Genomic DNA, 22,446 nt, shown 5'->3' with positions numbered 1-22,446 from the left:
GGGCCTGGAATTTCAGGCAGTTGTAAGCCACTCAACATTGTTGCCGGAACTAGACTCTAATTCTTTGAAACAGCAGTACTCGTTCTTAATCACCGAGACATCTCTCTAGCTAAAGCTAAACAATTTTGAAATGGGCACATGAAAAACACTATGAGATCTTAAAATAGTATTTGAGCTATATTCTCGAAATCTTTGAAAACAGTTCTCCAAAGCAGCAGTATTTATAGACTTTCTTTCCTAAGTGGAATTGTACCACAATTCTCTTTTTTAATAATTTTGTTTTATTTTTTGAAATTATATCATGTCATATCATCCCTTCTCTTTCCTCCCTTCAGTCCCTCCCATTCACTCTTTGCACTATGTTAGATCCATAGCCTCTTTTTCTTTAATTGTTACACACACACACACACACACACACACACACACACACACACACACACAAACACACACTGTTAAAAATATAAATGCAACCCACTCAGAACTTATAATACACACACACACACACACACACACACACACACACACACACACACACACGACCTTAGGGCCGACCACTTGGTATTAGATGACTAATTGGGGGCTCTTCTCTAAATCACATTTTATCACATTAGAGAAAGATAAACCCCTAATGTAAAATAAATAAATAAACAAATGAAAATCCAAGAAACATGAAAATCAAGGCCAGGGTCCACATTGCTACCCAAATAAATCTCATTTCCTTTTCAGAACTTCCGAAGAGCTGGTTTCCTGCTAGCTGCCTCTCAGTATGTTTTATGCACAAAAACAAATCACTGTTATATCTACAACCAACTTAGCTTTTTGACTCTGCCGAATATCACAACATACGGATCTACTCAGACATTTTTAATTGTGTAAAAATTTAAATATTTGAACAGTTAACTTGTAATTGCAGTGTTAAAACTTGATTTTTAAAAATGCTAAGGTAAAAATGAAATATTGAGAATTTTCTAATAAGATTTAGCAAAATGTTGCTTGGGACTCAGAGATATGGTTCTGAAACCCTCTGACCCCATCACTTTCATTTTTCATTCTCAAAACATGTCTTAGAATTAATTTTTTTTTTTTTTTGGTTTTTTGAGACAGGGTTTCTCTGTGTAGCTTTGCGCCTTTCCTGGAACTCACTTGGTAGCCCAGGCTGGCCTCGAACTCACAGAGATCCGCCTGGCTCTGCCTCCCGAGTGCTGGGATTAAAGGCGTGCACCACCACCGCCCGGCAAAGAATTAATTTTTTAAAGTAATACATTTTAGGGAGTACTAAACTATTATCCAGTGTCTCCCTTAATAACTGAATTTATTTGTAATTATTAAAATTCTTTCCTACAAAACAGTAGATACACAATGAGTTCACAAGAAGAAAAGGTTTATTTACACACTGCCACATGACACAGAACAGAGAAAGTGAAATTCTTTTTTTTTCTTTTTCTTTTTCTTTTCTTTTTTTTTTTTTTTTGAGACAGGATTTCTCTGTGTAGCTTTGTGCCTTTCCTGGAACTCACTTTGTAGACCAGGCTGGCCTTGAACTCACAGAGATCCACCTGCCTCTGCCTCCCAAGTGCTGGGATTAAAGGCGTGCACCACCACCGCCCGGTGCGAAATTTTTATTTTAACTTTTTATCTAATATTTTTCTTATTTTTCCTGGGACCGTTAACTCAGAATATCACTACCTCTAGAAATTAGACATATCAAAGGGTACTTATTGAAAAAGAGTCCTATAGACTGCTTTATTCGTTTGATTTCCTTGTGATTTCTACTTCACAGAAATAAGAGCACATACTTCCTAACCGTTCAAAGCAGTTTATGCACACACAAATTACACTCCGTACTGGTAGTCTTGGTGCTCAGATGATTTATGTTCACCTATGTATTCACTAAGTAATTTTACAAACACCGAGCAAGCTTCTACAGAAACCGATATTTAAAGTGGACCAAATCATTGAGTATACTGAGTGACACTTGCCTATACAGACCAGACATACACACCGGGTACCATGACAGACATGATCACTGCTTCTCTCTACTCTGTTGGGTCTTCTTGGCCAAAGTTCAGATGTTGTTGAGTCTTTTGCCTTATTCCTCTGAATTAATACAAAGAAAAATACTCCATGATGCATTAAAAAACAGTTATGTTCCACACTGACAGGGATGTTTCTCTATTCTTGTGGTTTCTGTTTATATTGGCACACAGCAAGATAGAGCTCTCTGAGTCCTGCTATTGCTGGACAGAGGATGCTCATTCTAGTTGCATAATTACGTTTTTCTCAGCTTCACTTCACTTTCTTCACGTTTAATCCACACATTAAAGAGTTAGGAAAGCCGGGTAAGTAGGTGAATCAAGCTGACTGCCTAGATCCTTGGACCTGCTGCTTCCACCACTGGAGCCATTGTACTGTTAGTATTATTTCCTCTCTCCTACCAGTGCTCCCCTGTTAAAATAAATGTGTTGTTGTTGATGAAGATGGTGATGGTGGAAAATATTAGGGGAATCCATTTGTCCAGATTTCTTATTACTAGTGTTAAATCTGAGTTGGATGTTTTTATATTTTCCCTTCTGTAAATGCCTCATTAAATTTGATGTAGGTAACACTAAGGAACTCTGGTTGTGTTTCCAAGAGAGGAGAAAAACCGGGGTGGGGAACAAAGGAATATGAGGATGAAAGGAGGAGACCAAATATAGAGAGAAGATTTCTGATTGTGTTAGTAGATATTAACTACACATAATAGATTTTATTATGATACTTTCATACCCGTATAATAATTCAAACAAAGCAATGTTATGTAAGGAATGTGGCTGGGTGCTATGTATAAACTGAAAGAAAATTACTTAACTGAAAAGTAGTCTCTATTAGTCAGAGTTCTCCAGGGATAAAGAACTGGAATGAATACCTATTAGAAAATGTGTTTATTAGATTGGCTTACACAGCAGATAATCCAACTATTTGCACACAGGAGAGGCTGAGAAATTCAGTAGCTACACATTCAACAAGGGTGGGCACCTCAGCACTCACAATCTGACTCTGAGGGCCTAGATGATAGATACCTGGAGAGTCACTAGTTCTTACTCCAGATTGGAAAAACAAAGGGTTCTAATGTCACAGAGTGGGCTCACCAGTAAGGAGCTAAGGCAGCCAGATGAACACTCCTTTCCTCAGACCTCTTATATCTGCACAGTCACTAGAAGCTGCTGCCTACTCTACAGGATGCCCCATCTATTTACTTCTCCAGAAAATATCCTCACAGACACATACAGAAAGGTGACTGTCTTAGTTTATTCCAGATCTCATAAAACTGGCAACAAAGATTAACACTCACAGAGTCCATCATAGAAATACAGAGAAAGAATTCTACCCATAGAAAAAAGCAGTAACAAAACTTATTACTGTCTAGAAAAGAGCTAGGCTTCTTTTTTGAATGGAGTATATAGAAGGAACATTAATTATTGTAATTCTGAGAAATACAAGTAGAGATATTTGAAGGCTAGACATAAATGAAGATTATGACTTGAAGATAAGTACTCTCTCTAGTCAATGACAGTATGAACCATATGCTAGGAAAAGGGCAGTAGTGATAACAGAAATCAAAACAAAGAAAAGGAAAAACCCTACAGAATGATAGGAGAGGAGAATAGGCATGTGAAATCATCAGGGATAAACTCAGGTATAACTGTATTTAACAAGGCAATTCCACGTAATTTATCTAGTAATCAAGAGAGGTTTATTTTTGAGATAACTTACAGCCAATAAGGGGTTGGTTACAGGATCCAGGAGAGATGAGGTGCCATCCAGCAGAGAACTCTAGCTTCATCTCCCATCTAGATTCCAGGAACATGAGGTATTCAGAAGGGGGCCAGATATGTATGCACCATGAGTCTTAAGGGGCTCCCTCTCAGCCATGCCCCAGGGACAAGCCAGCCCCAGGGGAAGGTTATAGGCAGGTGTGACAGTTACCTGCTGTCACTCTAGGGGCAGTGTTTCAAGGTCAAAGCTGGAATGGCTACCCACTACACTCAGGAGCCTTAGGGAAGATCTGGTCATAGGAAAACATACTGCAGAAAAGTTCAAGACCAGAAGGAGACCTGTTCATTGGAGGATGTGGAGGCCTTTAAGGCAAGCAGTAAGAATGACTTCTCTGAGAAGACAGATGTACACTATGCTAGCATGTAAGAAGATGATGAAGTACACTATCAAGAGTAGATAATGGAAAATAAGCACACATCATTCACCTGCTTGTCTGGGTGAGAGGTGAAAAAACCGCCAGGTTGGGGTGGGTGAACACTCTAGTGAGATTGCCGTCCATATTTTCTATTCACATTTTTACTTTTTTTTTTTAAGATAGGATGTTTAAATGATTAGGAGTAAGATTCAAGAGAAGGGGGAGAATCATAGAGGAAGGAAATAGAAGGGAAGAAGTCAGAAAAAGGAGACAAGAAGGAAAAGAGCACTGGGGAAACAGAGAAAATGATGTAATCATTAAAATCCCCAAAATAAAATAATAAATAAAATGCCTTTAGGAAAGAGTAAAGGCAACGATTATAAAATATAGAGGAAAATCACTAAATTATGCATTTGTATTGCCCTTATCTATTTATTGTGTGTATGTTTAGTTATGTGTGTGTGTGTGTGTGTGTGTGTGTGTGTGTGTGTGTACCACAAATATCTGCCTCCACACATGTAGAGGACAAAGGGAAATTGCAGAAGTATGTTCTCTCCTTCTAATATGTGAGCCCAGTGAACAAACTCATTTCATCAGGCTTGGCCTTTACCCACTGATCCATCTCATCAGCCCCTTAACTTTTACTTTAAATTTAATTTTACAAGAAATTATTTTGCCTGTTACAGGTACTTTCACAAAATATGATCCTGATCTTGATAGTGAAAAAAGTTTTTACATTTAGCTTATTAGAATTTTATTTATTATTTATGGTTTCATGTATAAATCAACCTGTTACAATAAATTTATTACAAATAAACAAAAACATTTTTCTAAAACAAGCATTCTAGCATTATATCATAAAACATACATATTGTTTCAACATAGTGAAGACTGTAGCAGGAATCTTAAAAGATCTTATTAATAAAATCAAACCTGATGCCAGTTATTGGGGTGAACACGAGAAGATCAGAGAGACAGAACAAGCCACAGCTAACCTCGCCTGGCCAATTACTCAGCTGATCTTGTTTCCTCAAACTGGAAGCCTCTGTGTCCTCATATCCGAATGGCTCTCAGCTGAACTGTGCTGCTCAAAACCTAAAAGCTTAGCCAGCCAAATGCTTCTGGTTTCTTGTCTTCACGCCTTATATATCTTTCCTTTCTACCATCACTCCCTGGGATTAAAGGCTCATTCCCTGGGATCAAGTACAGTGAAGAACAGAGATTCTGAGAGCCCTGTCCACATCACTACTATTAAAAAAAAAACAACACTCTGAATTCTTCTGTTAAGCAAGAGGTTTAGATGATAGAATATAACCTCAGTAAATTTTGAAATAAAATGATTTTATAATTAAAAACTCATTGGTATGAAAATACTCATAGCTCTCTAAAATATCAAATCCAGTGTTTTAAAGTTAGATGCTCTTACATGCCCTGAGTGCTCAAGGATGTCAGTTTAGTGACCAGTACTCACCCCTCATTTTTTTCAGTATTATAAACATTTAAAATATTAATTAGCTTTCAAAGTTTCTCTTATTGAATGTTATGTACGTTGGATTCAATTTTATTTGATAAATATTGAGTTGAAAATATTTAGCGGTTTTTTGTTGTTGTTGTTGATAGAAGGGAAAACAGTTTTGTGAAGATATTACAAGGCATGAATTTGCTAGCTAAAATATGGAGGTTAGAAATCTGTCCATGTTTACAAATGAATATGCACGGAGCTAAACACTGAGTGTGGCAAAAAGAACTCAAATAGTCATTAAATTTCGTGCCAGTATGAACAGTTTCTAAAAGAAAGCATCATCAACTGACAGTGTGTATTTCAGGGCACATCTTTGTGCACAGGAAGGTTATTTGTCACTAGGAAGTTTCTGTCTCGTAATTCAGTTCATAGCAGCAAATTTGCCTTGCTCCTGGACATGGAGGATGCCTTGAGAGACCATATACTCTTTTCTTTGTTCTGTATCCAAATCATGCAAATAACTTTGTGAAAACATGATTTCTAAGTTTCCTCTTCACCCGGGAGTAAGTGTTCTTCCCCTTTGGGAATTTTGGGTGGAATAATTAGATAATAATGAGAAGTGTGAAGGTTGTGGGTGTTTTGTTCCTCTGAGAAGCCTGCTTTCAGCGGAGATGAGCAGAAGAGACCCAGATTGGCAGCTAGTGCTTCTAAAACGGAAGGTGATCTTTCCCCCTGACAGCACCATCTTGTCACCAATAGCTTCAGCTCACCTGCGACCAGCAGAGAATGAAACCAGTTGACTTTTGTGTTCTCCGATGGTGGCAAAACAAAGGAGAAATTAAGTTGAGAAGCTATAGAAAATATGAGTTCATCCTGGTTAAAATGGTCTTTCAGTATGTATGCAGTTAAAACTAAGGCATGAAAATGAGATACATTCTAGCTGTGTGCACTTAGCCTGACATTTTACCCAGTGATGACAGTCACTGAAATGCAAAACCCCTCCTTCCAAAGCAGCCTCTTATTTTAGGTGGTTAGATTATTTCACATTAAGAGCTTGACAGCAATGAATTAAGAACCTGCAAGAGGCAAGCTGTTCTTGGTGCTATTTTGGATCCTGACATAGTGCCCCACTGCAGAAAGTCAGGCTCTTTGCATTTGCTGTTTTCCTTATTTCTTGCTCAGGTGTAAGTTAGACAAAATGTAGACTCAAAATAACTTAGCTCACCAGGCATGGTGGAACCCATTTGTGGTCTCAGTTCTCTGCAAACTGTGACAGAAGGATCATGAGTTAAAGGCCAGCTGGGTCTATACAACTAGTTCCAAACAAATACAGGCTACACAGAGAGACCCTATCTGAAAAAAATCAAGCATAATAATAATAACAACAAAATAATGATAATGGTAGAAGTAAATAAAAATGAAAGTTAACTAACTCATTCATCTTTACAGTGCATGGTCAGTGAGTCTGATACAGAATTAAATGCATGGATATACATGCCATATGTCTTCACATAATAGAAGGGAAAACACTATAGGAAAGAGAGGAAATTGAGTTAAGAGGCAAAGACAAGAAGTATCAGTGAGTGTGTCAGAAGTGGTGTGAATGAGACAGCAGTGGCAGATTGTCTAAGGATGGGACCATTTTTAAATAGTAGCTATGAACAAAAGTAAATCTCTTTCCCAAGCTTACACTTATACAGTTACTATTTTGTTTTTATAGTTTATATTCAATTTATATTACAAGATAAAAATATTTAGCTGTTTAACTTATGTCTTGATTCAAGTCACTGTACATCAGAGACCTTGGTGTGTTTTTTGTTTTTGCTCTGTTTTGTTTTTGTTTTTGCTTTTCATTTTGCCTTTGTTTACAATTCCTAAGTTGTTCCTGACTTTATGCTTATTATTACCACAAATCCTGGAACCAAAGTTGTTCAAAACCAAGGTACAAGCTCCATCAAAGGGAAACCAGATAGCTACTTACAGAGGAGCAAAAGGACAGATCCTCGGGATGATTTATAATTCACCTGTGTTTTAAACACCAGCTGAATTTGTTCTTCAGTATCTGTGATCTAAATTAAATGCTGTTGCCACAATACCATGCTGTGGAATGTTCTGTATGCTGTGTATGTGTTGCTCTGATTGGTTGATAAATAAAATGCTGATTGGCCAGTAGCTGGGCAGGAAGTATGGGTGGGATAAACAGACAAGGAGAATTCTGGGAAGAGGAAGGCTGAGTCAGGAGATGCCAGCCCGTGGTCCAGGGAGCAGCATGTAATGACACACAGGTAAAGCCATGGAACACATGGCAATTTATAGATGAACAAAAATGGGCTGAGTTTAAGTGTAGGAGCTAGTCAGTGGTAGGCCTGAGCTAATGGCCGAGCAGTTTTAATTAATAAAAGCCTCTGTGTGTTTACTTGGGTCTGAGTGGTTACAGGACCAGGCGGGACTCAGGAATTTTGTAAGTGGCTGTGGGACATTGGTGCCAGGTGAGCACAGAAAAACTTTCAGCTACAATACCATGCAATTTTAAAGGGATAGGCAGGATGAAAAGAATGTAAGTTGTGTTCTGAAAGTGAAAGACTAGCTGACACAATTAGAATAGTGGGCATCTAAAATCAAAACTAGGACCTTCATTAATGCCTAAAAATAATTTCATACAAATAAGGCCAAAAAAGTATAATAGAAGATGAAATATGTCTTCCACTTGTTCTGGGTGGGAGAATCATTTAAGTGGAAGGCTTAAGTTTTCGGTTTTAAATTTTAATTTACTTATTTATTTTTATTTTGTTGTGTGGTGCTGAGGTTCAAATACAGATCTGGAACATGCTAAGAAGGCCCTCATTAGTTCTATGGGAGTTCTAGCAGCAAAAGTTTTTTATCATTATTATTTCTATCATGCCTACATAGAAACCTTTCCATTAAGTCTGGAACAGTCATTATAAAGTGCCTGGCAAAATCATCATGATAACCTCTTCTTTTACCTTGATCAATGACAATATCTAGATGGATTATAAATATGTTTAAATAGTTATTTGAATAAATAAGTAGTGCTTGTAAAACTGTATGTAATTTGCAACACTAATAGAATCACCAGTGAGTGTGTGTGTGTGTATGTGTATAATTTCAATAATTATATAAGAGAAAAGGTCATGAATTTGAGAGGTGGGAGTGCCAGAGGAGTTGGATGGAAAGAGAAATGTTGGAAATTTTATAAATGCATGAAATTCTCCAAAATTTACTTAAAATTATAGATGTTTTCCCAAGCATAGGTAATATGTTTAATGTTGGACTAAATTTAAAGACCTATAGAAACTTAACATACTATGTCTATTTCTGGCATGGGCAGTTACAATTTTCACAATATTTTACCTTTAAATAAAAACAAACATTTTAAGCAGAAAGGGGGCTTCAGAAATTTTGCTAGCATTAGACTGTCTTGTATTGTTTTTCTTGTGATTTGCATGATTCTATGCCTTCATTAAGCTTATAAATGTAACAGTCCATCATGTCAAGGGCATCTTATCACTTAACTAGCTCATTTTCCTCAGAATAAACTGTACCCAGCAAATAGTTGAAGGATTAGATAGGTACTTCAAAAAATGTGGCAGTAGGATAAATAAATGGATTAGTTAGTTAAAGACTTCTGATGATTTTCAGTGTTTTATGCACTCTCTGAGTGAAAATGAGGGTCTTGATTATCTGACATTAAGAATAACTTGAAACTCTTAGTTGTCTTATAACTGCTCTGAATAGGGAATCTACATTTTAATAATGGTCAATGCAAGAAAATTATGATGTCTATTTCCTGTACACAGTAACTGAGCGAGGACAAGGACCCACTAGTCCTTGCACTTGTTAAGCAACTATGACATCACATTTTGGGGAAAGGAAAGATTTTATTGAAGATCTGCCATCAAGAAGACATCAAATGTGTCATTTCAAATGGCAGAGGTTGGGAGAATACATAGAGGGGAGTGAAGAGAGAAGCTTACTGTTGATTTGACGACCAGAAGCGAAAGCATTAAGGTTCTTTTATACCGTCAGAGATAAGCACAATGCCTATTCATGGGTCACATGTTTCTTTCCAGGGGAGTTATAATGTTTTGTGTGGGAATTCTGACTTTATGTTATCAAAAGGCCATGACTGAGATGAAGAGCTTTGTTTTATGGATGTCCATCAGGTTTCAAACCAACTGCCTCTGAAGGCAGTTCCCTACAAATAATTTACAGACACTTTTATATTTAGGAAGTTTATTTATGGGTGTATATACATTTACATTTCTTAATGGCATTTAATATTTTAAATACTTTTATCAAGAATTTTTGACCATATAATTTCCCTTTATATAAGTAAGAATGATCCTTGTATAGCCACAGCGATAATATTTCTTTCTTTGAAAAAATTATGGTAGAATTTCATCAGTTCTGATTCTAAATAATGGTACTCTCTGCTATCCCTTTTCAGCCAGCTATTGCAAACCCCGACATTATGTTTATTAAAATTCATATTCCGTGGGACACACTGTGCAAGTATGCAGAGAGGTTGAACATCAGGGTGCCCTTCAGGTACTTTTATGTATTATTTCTTTTTTTTCTCAATATTATTAGGATGACTCTGTCTTTTGTAACACCTAACAGCAATAAATGTGGATTTTATTCAGAGGAAATTATTTCTCTTTTAAATTTTAGGCTATATTAGATTGTTTTTCCCCTAAATTGTTTGACTAATGTGGTAAGCTTTCTGATTCCATGGACATGTAATATCATTTTAAGGTAGACTTGCCTAGAGATAAGGTAACACAATTATTTTCAGATTTCAACTTTAAGCAACTCCCAAGATCAATCCTCATCCTTATTTCATATGAATGTAATATAACTCTGATAATGGTTAGCAAGAATAGTTTTTCAGACCAGGTCATCTGGGACAATTTCTGAGCTCTGGCTTCAATATCAATCAGTAAGTGATAAAAATAGATGACCTTCTTTCAAGGATTTTCAGTCCTTCTTTTGGGCAAAGAAATGTGTTGGCCTAGCTTGACTATCTGGTATTCAATGTAGAATGTACCAGTTCCCCCATCATGTGCCATTGTAGCTTTTATAGTGCACACACTATATGCAGAGTGTTGACTCGATTGATAATAAGAGTACTTCCATGAATGTAGAGTTCAACAGATCCCATCAGATGCTAAGAAGGAATAAAAGTTTCGAGAAAAATGAGATTGCAAGTACCATAGTAAGTGTAAGTGAACACTGAGTTCAAATAAAAATATGAAATTTTCCTGTTAGACGCTGGAAAGGCTTATGTTAAGCCTCAAGATCATTCAAGATAAAAGAGGGGATGCTGATGCAAGTGTCTTGAGACATCTGAAACATGTCAAGCCTCGAAAGATGCAACCTCAGTCATTGTGCAGAAATACGCAATTAAACATTATTTACATAAAATTTCCATTATATTGTGTTTATGTTATCTAGAAATAATTTTAAATGTACATAAGGATGTCTGAAGGTTAGCTAAAAAATACCAGGCTGTTTTTCATAATTTTGTATATCTATTCAGTACTGTATATTAAGAGTACTCTAGAACTAGTTCCTTTAAAATATGGACAGACTACTGTATAAAATCATCATCATCTTAATTAACAAAAGCACATACCTTTTTAAAGAACAAGATTTTTATTATTGAATGAATTATTCATTCTAAATTATCCATGAAAATATTTACTTGTGAAACCTATTACATTCCAGAGAGAAAAGCTACAATCTGGGTCAGCAAGATGGCTCAGCAGGTAAAGGCACTGGATGCTGAACCTGAGGATCTGAGTTTGACCTCTGGAAGGAAAGACCTTCCCTCTGACCTCCATCTGAGTGCCTAGCACCCAGATGCTTACACACACAGTGATAAATAAATAAGTAAATGTAAACCTAGCATTTTGTTTCAGAGAAACAAAAGCCTAAAATTTTCAAATCACTTGTAATATATGCATGCCTTTTAAACTTCTGTCTATGTTTGAAAAAAAAATGAAAGAAGATACTTAAAATGCAAATTTAGTTAGACAAAGCAAGCCTTGAAATTTTACATCTGAATTCAGTGTTGGAATATGGCAAGAACATTTTAAATCTTTCTGAAGACTGTGGCCTATGTTCTACTCTAGAAAAACCAAACCCAGTTGCTGAATGTATGTAAAGGATACTTACTAGACTGGCCTCCATGACACAGTCTGGGCAGTCCAACAATAACTGTCTTGCACTGAAGAGGCTAGGAACCTAGCAGATGGTCAATTGACGGGGCAAGGGCCCTCACCAGTCCCAATCTGGGGCTTTAGGCCTGGAGGATTCCTGGAGAATCACTGATGTTCACTCCACCTTGGCAGCCTGAAGAAGCTGGGTTCTGATGTCTGTGCAGGATGGCTGGCATCAGCAGCATTAACAGCACAGATGAACTTACCAGCAGGAAGGTGAAGGAAAACAGGCAAAAGCAAAGCCTCCTTCTTCTGTCTCCTGGGTGTGTGCTGCCAGGCAAAAGGTCACTCACATTTATGGTGCATCTTGCCAGGTCAAATAACCTGGTAAAGAAACTCTCTCACAGGAGTGCACAGCAGTTTGCCTCTTAGTTGATTCCAGATCCTGTCAAGTTGACAAGTGAGACAGACCATCACAATCTGTGACTGAAATTAAATATGTTATCTCAGAGAGCTTCTTGAACATTTTTAACTGCATTATAACTGATGATTAATTACTAATTGCACCACCATGGGATTCACTGAGCTTCTGAGGTGTGTTTTAGTGGTTAAGTTAGAGGATCATTTTGGAAGGCTCAAAAATCAGATATCTGAGTTCCAATAAGAGGATATAGAATAAATTACTCATAAATAAGTTAACCTTTGCCATAACAGTTGTTATCTCTGAAACCAAGTGTGTTACACTTCTTTGCATATCTCTTTCCAACAATCACATATTCTTGTTTTGTTTCATGAGCTACTGAGCTTAACCAGGCTCTCCACATTGCCACAAATCTGGAGCTACCCAATGGTGGGCTCACCAGTTTGTGTATAACTGAAGACAATGACTCCTACTTTTCCAATATCGATCAATAGCTAGTAATTCCCCAGGGATGGGAAGGGCCCCATCAGTCTCTCCATATCCATGAGTGAATGATGACAGATTTAGTTTTACGATGTTCTAGTTCAGTCATAGCTACACTCATGTTTGCAATGACTGCCCCAGACCAGAAGATGGCATTTCATCTGACTCTGCACATTGTTCATGCCTCCACCTCCATGGTGTTTCCTGAAGCCTAGAGAGGGTGGTATCAATGTCATGTTCAGGCCTGAACACTCATTCTCAGCACTGTATGCTGCCCTGGGCTCTGCATTCACAGTTATTCATTGCAAATCTACTAGATCGGCCTATGGGCATTTTTGTGAAATATTTTCTTGATTAATGACTAATGTTTGAGGGACCTAGCCCAACGTAGGCAGTGTCATCTCTGTGCAGGTGGTCCAGGTTTGTATAAGAAAGCAACATGAGCAAGCCAGAGGAAGCAAGCTGCTAAGCAATGTTTCTCCTTGGCCCCTGCTTCAATTCCTGCTTATGGGTTCCTGCCTTGAGTTCTTGCCCCATTTCCCTCAGTGATGAAATAGTACATGGAAGTGTAAGTCTAGATGAACCTTTTCTTCCCAGGTCAATATTTGCTTATTATTTTATCATGATAACAGAGAACCAAATTAGAACAATTACATATGTGTTTAAAAGATTGATGGATAGATAGACGATTGCATTAATGACTTTATATAGCATGGAAAATAAATAATCCAGTTAGTAAGTACTGAGTTACAGAAGACAGACTTTCAAATATTTAAGAACAATGTATCAAAAATAACCTATGCATTTAAAATTATTTTGTTATAGTTACTTTGTTATATTTCTTATATTTTTATTAAATTATCATTATACTTCTAAAATTTGCATTTATTTGTCTTCATGTTATAATGTAATGGCTTAATTTCAAATGACTTAATTTCCTAAGTATATGAAAATGGAGTGTTGATACACTTAATATTGTTGAATACTGCCATTTCCTAGTTTAACTGTATTTTCTTCAGATGATTTCTAATTTTTTTTTTCAGGAAAAAATGTTACTACACTGACCAGAAGAACAAATCAATGAGCAGGTTAGTGAATGCTTCACATTTTTATTACCAATTTGTCATTTACAAAAATATAAAGAACACCTTCGATTATCCATGTCTTCAGTTAAAATTTTAGGAAGAAAATTATGTTGATTCCTTGAAACAATTTTTTAATTTAACAGCATTTCTTTATTGAATCTTTGGGAATTTCACATCATGCACCCTAATTCTGCTCACCTCAAAGTCCCTTTGCCACATCCTCCCCTCATCCTTGCAGTAACTCCACCTCAAAGAAAGTTGAAAAGAAATCAGTCCAATCCAAAACAAAACAAACAAAAATCAGAAACAAAACAAAAACAAATCTCTTCAGTCCTCCATCTTCCCCAACACTCGAACACATCTTCCTCCATCCTGGTGTCTTTGGGAGCCTGGGTGTGTCACACTGGATTCCCTTTGCCAATGCAGCTTTACTTACAATTATTCATTACAATGAGTCATTGGTCTGATTCAAGGCCCCTGGTTTCCGGTATCTTTATCATTGGATCTCACAGAATCTCCTCTCAGATATCCCACCAATCCAGCAGTAGCATTTCACAGGACCAGTCCCTTCATGAGCTCCAGCAAGTCCTTGATGGGGTCAATGTTTGGGTGGGCAAACTCCAGGCCTGGCTGGGGCCCTGGGTGGTTGTCGAGTTTGTCAATCCAGGCCACTGGAGCCTACCCCCTCAGACAAGGGGAGGAGATAGCTCCCCTAAGCCCATGCCATCAGGGTCAGTTCTCTCTTGCCTGTGGTGAGGTGTGGTGCCATCTCTCCCATCAGGGCCAGGGACAGCTCTCTTGCTGCAGTGTCCAGCAAGGGACATGGACAGCTAACCCAGGGCCAGTGAAGGATGGAACCGGTTCAGCATGGCCCTCTGATTTCATTATGCATACTTCCTATGCTGCTACCCCCCCTCCCCCCCCCCCCCCCCGCCGCCCTGTGGTAACAAGGGCCACAGACATCAACACAGACCTCAGCTGCAACAAGGGCCACAGACCCCAGCTGCAAGAGGACCATGGTCCCAGACATGGCCCTGGGCAGCAGCCTGGGCCTGGATGTTACCATGGCCCCAGGCTATGGTGCAGGCCACTGAGATCGGCATGACCCCAATGACAGCTTGGCTCCTGGACACTAGCACAGCTCCAGGTGACAGCCCAAAACCTGCAAATCTGCACGGACCTTGTGGCAAGAAGAGCTGTGGAAATCAACACAGACCCTGGCTGCAGTAGGGCCACATATCCAGACATGGCCCTTAGCAGCAGCCTGGCCTGGACATCACCATGGCACCAGATAGCCTTATGCGCCACTTATGTCTCTGTATAGCCCCAGAAGCAGCACCAACATGGTCCCTGGCTACTGATCAGACCCCAAATAACCATGTGGCCCTCAGTTGCAACTGGAGACTCAGGGTCTGTTACAGAACTAACTTTTCAACTATGTTATTAATAGGTCTATTTTTTGAATAGTCACTTTTCAGAGATATAACTAAAGAATAAAATTTTGAATATTAAAATCTATAAAAAGTATTTTACATAAAAATACAGCTTGGTTTTGAAGTTAACTTAAATTTAAATGAATCCTACATATTAGTATGTGTAAAATTTACAATTTGAACCATAGTTTCACAATTCTAAAATGGTCTTTTGTCTATGGTACTCAACATTTCAAGTAAAATAAAAAAGAACACTGTATCATGTTGTTTTGTGATATTTTATGTTGACTATTTTCTGTTTAAATTCATAAAATTTAAATTTAGGTATTTGGAATATTAATAAAAGCTGTCCCTCACATTTCATTTCTTGTGAACAGTTTTCTTCATTTTTTTTTATTTTCTTGGATTCAAGTGGTGAGTACAGGGCATCACACAGTAAAGGGCGTCAGCATCAAGTGACAAGAAAAATTTTCTGTTGCTTGTTTATGTTTGTTTCCATATTCACTTGAGGAGAAGATTGATTGTGAATTTTATTTCAATTTGTTTTAGGAGAAAAATGTAAATTCTGTATGTGAAAGGTGAACATAAATGATCATTGTTTACAATATTTTTAAGCATAGTCACTAAAAACTATACAAAGTATAAAATTTATATCAAATGCACACATTTATTTTTATTAGTGCATTTCCTTTATTGCAATAGAAAAGATGTTTGTGCATGGTTAACTTTGGCTGGTAAACACTAAGAGATAAACAACGTAGGCAATTATCCAGCTTCTGAAGATCATCATATCTCTAGACCCCTTTAGAGGAAATAACTAAAGCATTATTATGGCAACATTTAATTTTTATTTACAAAGCATTTTCATGTTCAAATATTAAGGCATCATCAAAATAGCCTGCAATGAGGATAGAACAAAAGGTAACCAGTGTTGCAGATGAGGAAAAATAACAGACTCTCTTACGGTCCCCCCACGCCCACCCCCACAGTCCCACTCAGAGCTTTCCCAGATGTTTGACAGTTTGCATTCTGGTCAGATACTCAGAGCCCTTTGATCTATATTTCTAGCTTACATAGAATTATCTTACCTTGCCCCCAGATTTTAATAAAAGACACTAAAACTGTAATCATGTTTTATCAGAAAATCCAGCATTTAAAAGATGCCCAAGATAATAAACATGTTTGGATGTTGAGAATATGACAAATAGTGTTGGTGTCAAAGTTTGTAGCAACACAAACAGTATCTCAACCTTCATTTCTCACCTTATTACCTTGACTGAGCACATACTGAACTGTTTCTACTATCCATTTAGTTCTCAAGGTGTCATTTCACTTAATAATGAAAAAAACTAAATGAAGCTCAAGGAAATAAATTAATTAGACTCTAGAATCTGGTTTCAAATCCAGGATTGATAATATTTTATTGGTTGAAGTATTAAGGCAACTCCACATAGTTAAAAGGGAGGTTTATTTTGTGGGGTAACTTACAAGTACAGGGATAGGTTACAGGGTCCAGGAGAGGTGAAGTGTGTGTTCTCTGGAGAACTCTGCTCGGTCTACCTTCAGCATCCAGGATCCAGGAACCAAGAGAGCCGGCACATCCGGATCTCAGGTCTTAAGGGCTTCTGTCTAGGCCCTGCCTCATAGGCGTGACAGTTACTGGAAGCCTCAATGGGGTTAGTACCTCCAGGTCAAAGCTGGAATAGCTACCCAGTGCAATATTTCACCTTCTGAGACCATTTTTTCCCTTCTCAGAAAATGTGTAAGAAGGTTTAAGTTGATAATATTGTTTTTCTGTTTTTAGTAGAAGATGATGATCTTAAGTTTCTTTCATAAATTTTAGAAGTTTGCTTATTTCTAGATTGTTTTAATTTAGCCAGAGATCATAGGCCATTAGGTACTACAGTCCATCTACATTATCCAAGTGTCCTTGAAGTTACCCCTTTGGTTTGTTCTGACCCTTTGCTGAATGTAGGACAAATGGGATCACTTCCCCTCTTTAGAGCTGAGAACATGAGCTCAAGCATTGAGCTGTTTTGTCTGGTTACAGAAACCGGCAAATTTAGCTCTCTGCCATCTAATATGCATATTCCAACAGCAATGATGAATTTTTTAAACACTAGAGAAATTGATCTGTACTGTTTTCTACATGTCTTTGCATTGGCCTCGAGATACAGTGATAGTCTATCAATTCAGGGGCCTTGTTTATAATGAGAACCAACAAAATGAACACCCCAAAAACTGCTTGTTAGTTTAGGATTAAAATAAATGTTGCAGTCCCTCCAAAACTGAAATGCTTGTCATCTCAGTGATAGTCCTGCTTAGTAAGAAATGATCAAGATTTTTACATCCTAACCTTTTCAGCAAGATTTAATTCTTATTTAAAATTCTGTGTAGTAATTTCACCATAATAAACTTAAATGAACTAATTCTTAAGATACAGTATTTGCTGCCTGCCCTTTACTGTCTTAATATTTTTTTCTAAAGTTCAAGAACCTGGCAAAACCCATGTTAAGACACAGTGTATTTGTGTATAGAGATATTCTGTCCTGCCATTTTGACTTCTCAGCATCACACCATTATCACAGTGGAAACACTGCTTAGTATTTTTAAATGAAAACAGCTGTTGTTATAGTAACAGAATTCAGATTTTCAGAATCAATGCTGAAGGTCAGTCTTTTGCTTTTTTTTATTATGTAAAAGAAAAGGATAGAAATTATTCCAATTAACAAACATATATTATGCATTTACATGCAAATTTTCACACATTTTTAAAGAACCAGGGAATAATCTACATTTATATATATTCATATATACAGATTTTAGAACTATATTGTGCTGCCTTTTATAATGTTCCTTCCTATGGCCATCTTTATGCAAGGTAATTTTCTATGGAGATATTATTTCTCTGAAAAGAATTTAAATAAATGTGGGCATTGCTTTATTATTTATTTCTTATGTGAGAAAACAGAAGTGTGTGTATACGCATGAGTGTGGATGTGTATGGATAGTGTATATGTGTGTGGTGTACGTAAATGTGTTACTTGTGACTGTATGTGTGCATGTGTATGCGTGCGCGCGCGCGCGTGTGTGTGTGTGTGTGTGTGTGTGTGTGTGTGTGTGTGTGTATGGTGTAGGTATGTAAGACAAATCTTAAGAGGTCTTATTAATAAATAAAAAAAAAAACTGGAGCCAGATACTGGAGTGAAAACTTTAAGATCAGAGGAATAGGACAAGCCACAGCCAACTCTACCATACCAATTCCACAGCCTCCAGAGAGACCTACTTCCTGTATACCCACACCTATATGCCTCTCTGTCCCTGCCCTCTTACTTCCTCTCTCTGCCCAGCTACATCACTTTCCTCTTTCCGCCTAGCTCTATCATTTCCTATCTGTCAGTACAGACCTCCAGACCTCTATGGTTAACTAGTGCTGGAAATTAAAGGCGTGTGCCACCACACCTGGCTCTGTTCCCAGTGTGGCCTTGAATTCACAGAGATCTGGATGAATCTCTGCCTCCCAAATGCTAGGATTAAGGGCATGTGCTATCACTGCCTGGCCTCTATGTTTAATATAGTGGTTGGCTTTTTCCTCTGATTCTCAGATAAGCTTTATTGGGGTACACAAATAAAATATCACCAAATAAGTATCTGGAAATCTTTTTTCTCTAGTATCTAAGAAAACTGTCACACAGGACTTACCCCCTCTGAGGACTGAATGGGGAGTGGGTGGGGGGAAGGTAGGAGGGGTGGGAGAAGGGGAAGAGGGGGAACTGTGGTTGGTATGTAAAATGAAAACAATATTTAATAATATAAAAAAAACTCACAAAGCTCTGGATACAACCTTATCTAGTTTTGGAATTTGACTTGGTTCCAGGGTACAAAATTATTTCAAAAGAATCAAAAAATGGATGTCTCAAAACCCAATGGTTCTTGACAAGTCAGCGTTTCCAGAACTGGAGGAGTCAGACTGCTACACTGGCCCTTTCAGCAGAGCCAGGATTCACCAGTGAGTGCTCATCTCTTTTCTTCTATGTCCTGGCTTTGTACTTCCCATTACCTCAAGCACGTTTATAGAGGAAAAATAACTGAGGACGTTCCCGTTGGTCACCACCTAGGTTGAGAATGTATCATTGTATTATAATTTATATTTAACTTAGGTACAGCACTAAATGAACATTTGATTCTATATTTAATTTCATAATTCAGAGATGGTCAAGCCATGATTAAATACTATTCTATAGGCTGGTAACTTAGATATTCTTTTGAAGTAATAACTATGTAGGCATCAGAGATGGCTCAGCAGTTCAAAGAACCTGATACCCTCACAGAGGAGTTTCTGGCACAAATATGGAGGCTCACAACTGTTTGTAACTCCAGTTACAGGGTATCCACAGCACACACATGGAGGCTTATGAATGTGTGTGTTTCAAGCTATAGGGTATCCACAGAACATACATGGAGGCTCAGGACTGCCTGTGACACCAGTTACAAAATATCCAATACATCTCTGACTTTCTCAGGCACCAGGCACATGTGTGGTATATATACATATATGCAAGAAAATGCAAATACACATTAAATAAATATTTTAAAAATTATTATAATAGAAAATAATTCATTTAAAATAGTAATTGCAACAATAATAGGATTGCTCCTAACAATAACATTAATTAATGAATTACTGAAACTATAACTTTACTTAAAAAAATTCATTTAGTATTGAAGTGGTTTATTCACTCTTATTCAAATACAGTAATTTAGAATTTTTTTAGAGAAGACTGTCTCTAACTTTCTTGTCTTTCTCTCTCCCTCTCCCTCTCTGCCAAGCCTTTTTCTTTCTCCTTGCCTTCCTTTATATCTGTTTATTTGTCCATGCTTTCATTCTACTATGATTTATTGAGTTTCTACAGGCCATTAATTGAATTATAAGGTTCATTATGGCACAGGTTCTGCCCTCTGCCTTCATGATCCTCCTAGTCTAATGCTATAGACAAGAATGAAATTTGTAAAGCTAAACAAAAAAAAAGGTAAATATAGAGAAGGTGAAATATTCAATATTCACAAAATATTGTTGTAAAATTGTAAAATATACAATTTAGTATGGGACCAAGGCTATGGAGCCCACAGATGCCATTCTGGATATCTGGATGAAACTTTATTCTGGGATGTGGGAGTTGATGGAATTATAGACCAATCTCTACCACAGCCAAACATCAGTTAGTTTCTCCTCCTTAAAACATTCTATTCATTTTATTATTTAATCCTGGAGACACATATAAAGCCATCCTTTCTAATTCTAGCTTTGGAGAAATCAGGGCAAAACAGAGCATGGACTCCCCTGTATAGGGAACTCACAATCCAGGGAACTTCAGCTTTCTGTTGTACTATCACAGGGTCTTAAAGATCTGTGGAAACAAGGTGAAGCAAAATGTTCTTCTCGTTCTTTGAAAACTCAAGGAAACAGCTCAGTCTTTGAAGAACACTAATCAAACCAGGGAAACATCTGGCTTATATCTCCCTAGTAGTGTCCCACTTCAACTTATCACACAATTCAGTTTTTGATTATTTTCAGGTTGGGCCACCCTGCTGTCACCCTGTGTACCTCCCTCACCCCCACTCCTTCAGGCATCCTCCTGTGATGCATACAACTACACCAGCCTTGGGCCCATGATTCAGCTGCTCTAGTGAAGCTCCAGCTCTATCTTTACCACTTTTCTCTTCTGCTGACCTATCGTGCCCCTAAGTTTTGCAGAGCGTTCTTCTTCCCATCAATCAGTCTGCCTACATATCAGAAAATTCTTGTTATTGACCCTTCCTCAAGTCACTCACTACATCATTATACTATTACATGTTCTTCACATAAACCAGATGGAATATATTTATTTATTCACTTGTTGATTATACCACCTACTTAATTCTTCCATAATACAACCTCCTCAAAAACTGAACTCATCTGCCTAAGAACTACTTGCTCTGGTTGGCTTAAATCTCATGGTGAAAAAAAGATTGGTAGATTTTCTTTCTGCTAACTATATTAACCAAGACTCTGAACTTAATGTATCTGAAGACAGAAATAAGACACATAATATTAAACACTGAGGAACTCAAAATGTAATAACATGGGCTACTGTACAGATTAAAATAAACAAGGTTGGGTAAAACCTGTTAAGAAGACAAAGGTCTCAAAATCTAGGCCAGGAGCACTGACACACAGGAACAGGGTAGTAGCTCCATGGAGATGGTGCTTCCACAGGAAAGTTATTTAGCTTGGTAATCTTTTGATATGGAGGGTGAGGAGGAAGCAAGGGATAGAATAATTAATACTCCAGATGAAATGTCTGACAGAAAGATGGTTCATCATTCATAGAGATAAAGTGCCTGGAAGCAGAGAATGTCACCATCTAATAAGTTCCAGTTCATTCCACTGCTTAGAGACTCCCACTACATTATAAAGTAAACATTTAAACAAATCTATCCTTCTCATTGTGAAATCCCCCTTTGCTTTTCATATCATCCACACTCACAAGGCTTCTCGTAAAATGAATTGCTAAACAGTCTTATTAATAAAAAACCTACAGCCAGATATTGGGGTACAAACTGAGAGATCAGAGGAGTAGAAAGAAGCCAGCCACATCCTCAGCCAAAGAGATCTTCTTCCTGTCTACCCACTCCTATATGCCTTTCTGTTCTGCATCTCACTTCCTCTCTCTGCCTAGCTACATCACTTCCTGTCTGTCTGTACAGACCTCCAGACCTCTATGGTTAACTAACACTGGGATTAAAGGTGTGTGTCACCATGCCTTGCTCTGTTCCCCAGTGTGTCCTTTAACTCATAAAGATTCGGATGACTCTCTGCCTCCCGCATGCTAGGATTAAAGGTGTGTGCTACGATTGTCTGATTTCTATGTTTAATATAGTGGCTGGCTCTTTCTTCTGATCCTCAGATAAGCTTTATCAGGGTGCACAACATATTGGGGGACACAATATATCACCACAGCCCCTTGATACTCTTTCTACACAGGGACCTTTTAGGGTATCAGGGAAAAGAAAAGGGGAACTATGGGACACCACTAAACTCTGAAAATTGAGTAAGATAGAATGGAAAGTGTTGTGTGGGAGATAATCTCAATTTTTAATGAAACCTATTTGGAGCAACATTGCTTGAGGAGGTACAAACCCCAGCCAGTAAATGGTAAATTTTATTCT

The 22,446-nt window shown here is 37.7% G+C and overlaps 1 protein-coding gene across 1 annotated transcript in view; it reads left to right on the top strand.

Annotated features, from left to right (window-relative positions):
- Positions 1 to 22,446, top strand: part of LOC143272741 (anoctamin-3-like) — a 176,892-nt gene that overhangs the window by 117,168 nt on the left and 37,278 nt on the right. The window contains exons 6-8 of the mRNA XM_076568719.1: positions 10,102 to 10,202; positions 13,763 to 13,807; positions 19,115 to 19,246. Of these exons, the coding sequence (XP_076424834.1) occupies positions 10,102 to 10,202; positions 13,763 to 13,807; positions 19,115 to 19,246 (278 nt within the window). The remainder of the gene's footprint in view (positions 1 to 10,101; positions 10,203 to 13,762; positions 13,808 to 19,114; positions 19,247 to 22,446) is intronic.

This window comes from Peromyscus maniculatus, chromosome 4, assembly GCF_049852395.1.
Source record: "Peromyscus maniculatus bairdii isolate BWxNUB_F1_BW_parent chromosome 4, HU_Pman_BW_mat_3.1, whole genome shotgun sequence".
NCBI lineage: Eukaryota > Metazoa > Chordata > Mammalia > Rodentia > Cricetidae > Peromyscus > Peromyscus maniculatus.
The sequence above is the reverse complement of the archived record's forward strand: the minus strand, read 5'-3'. Positions and strand labels throughout refer to the sequence as shown.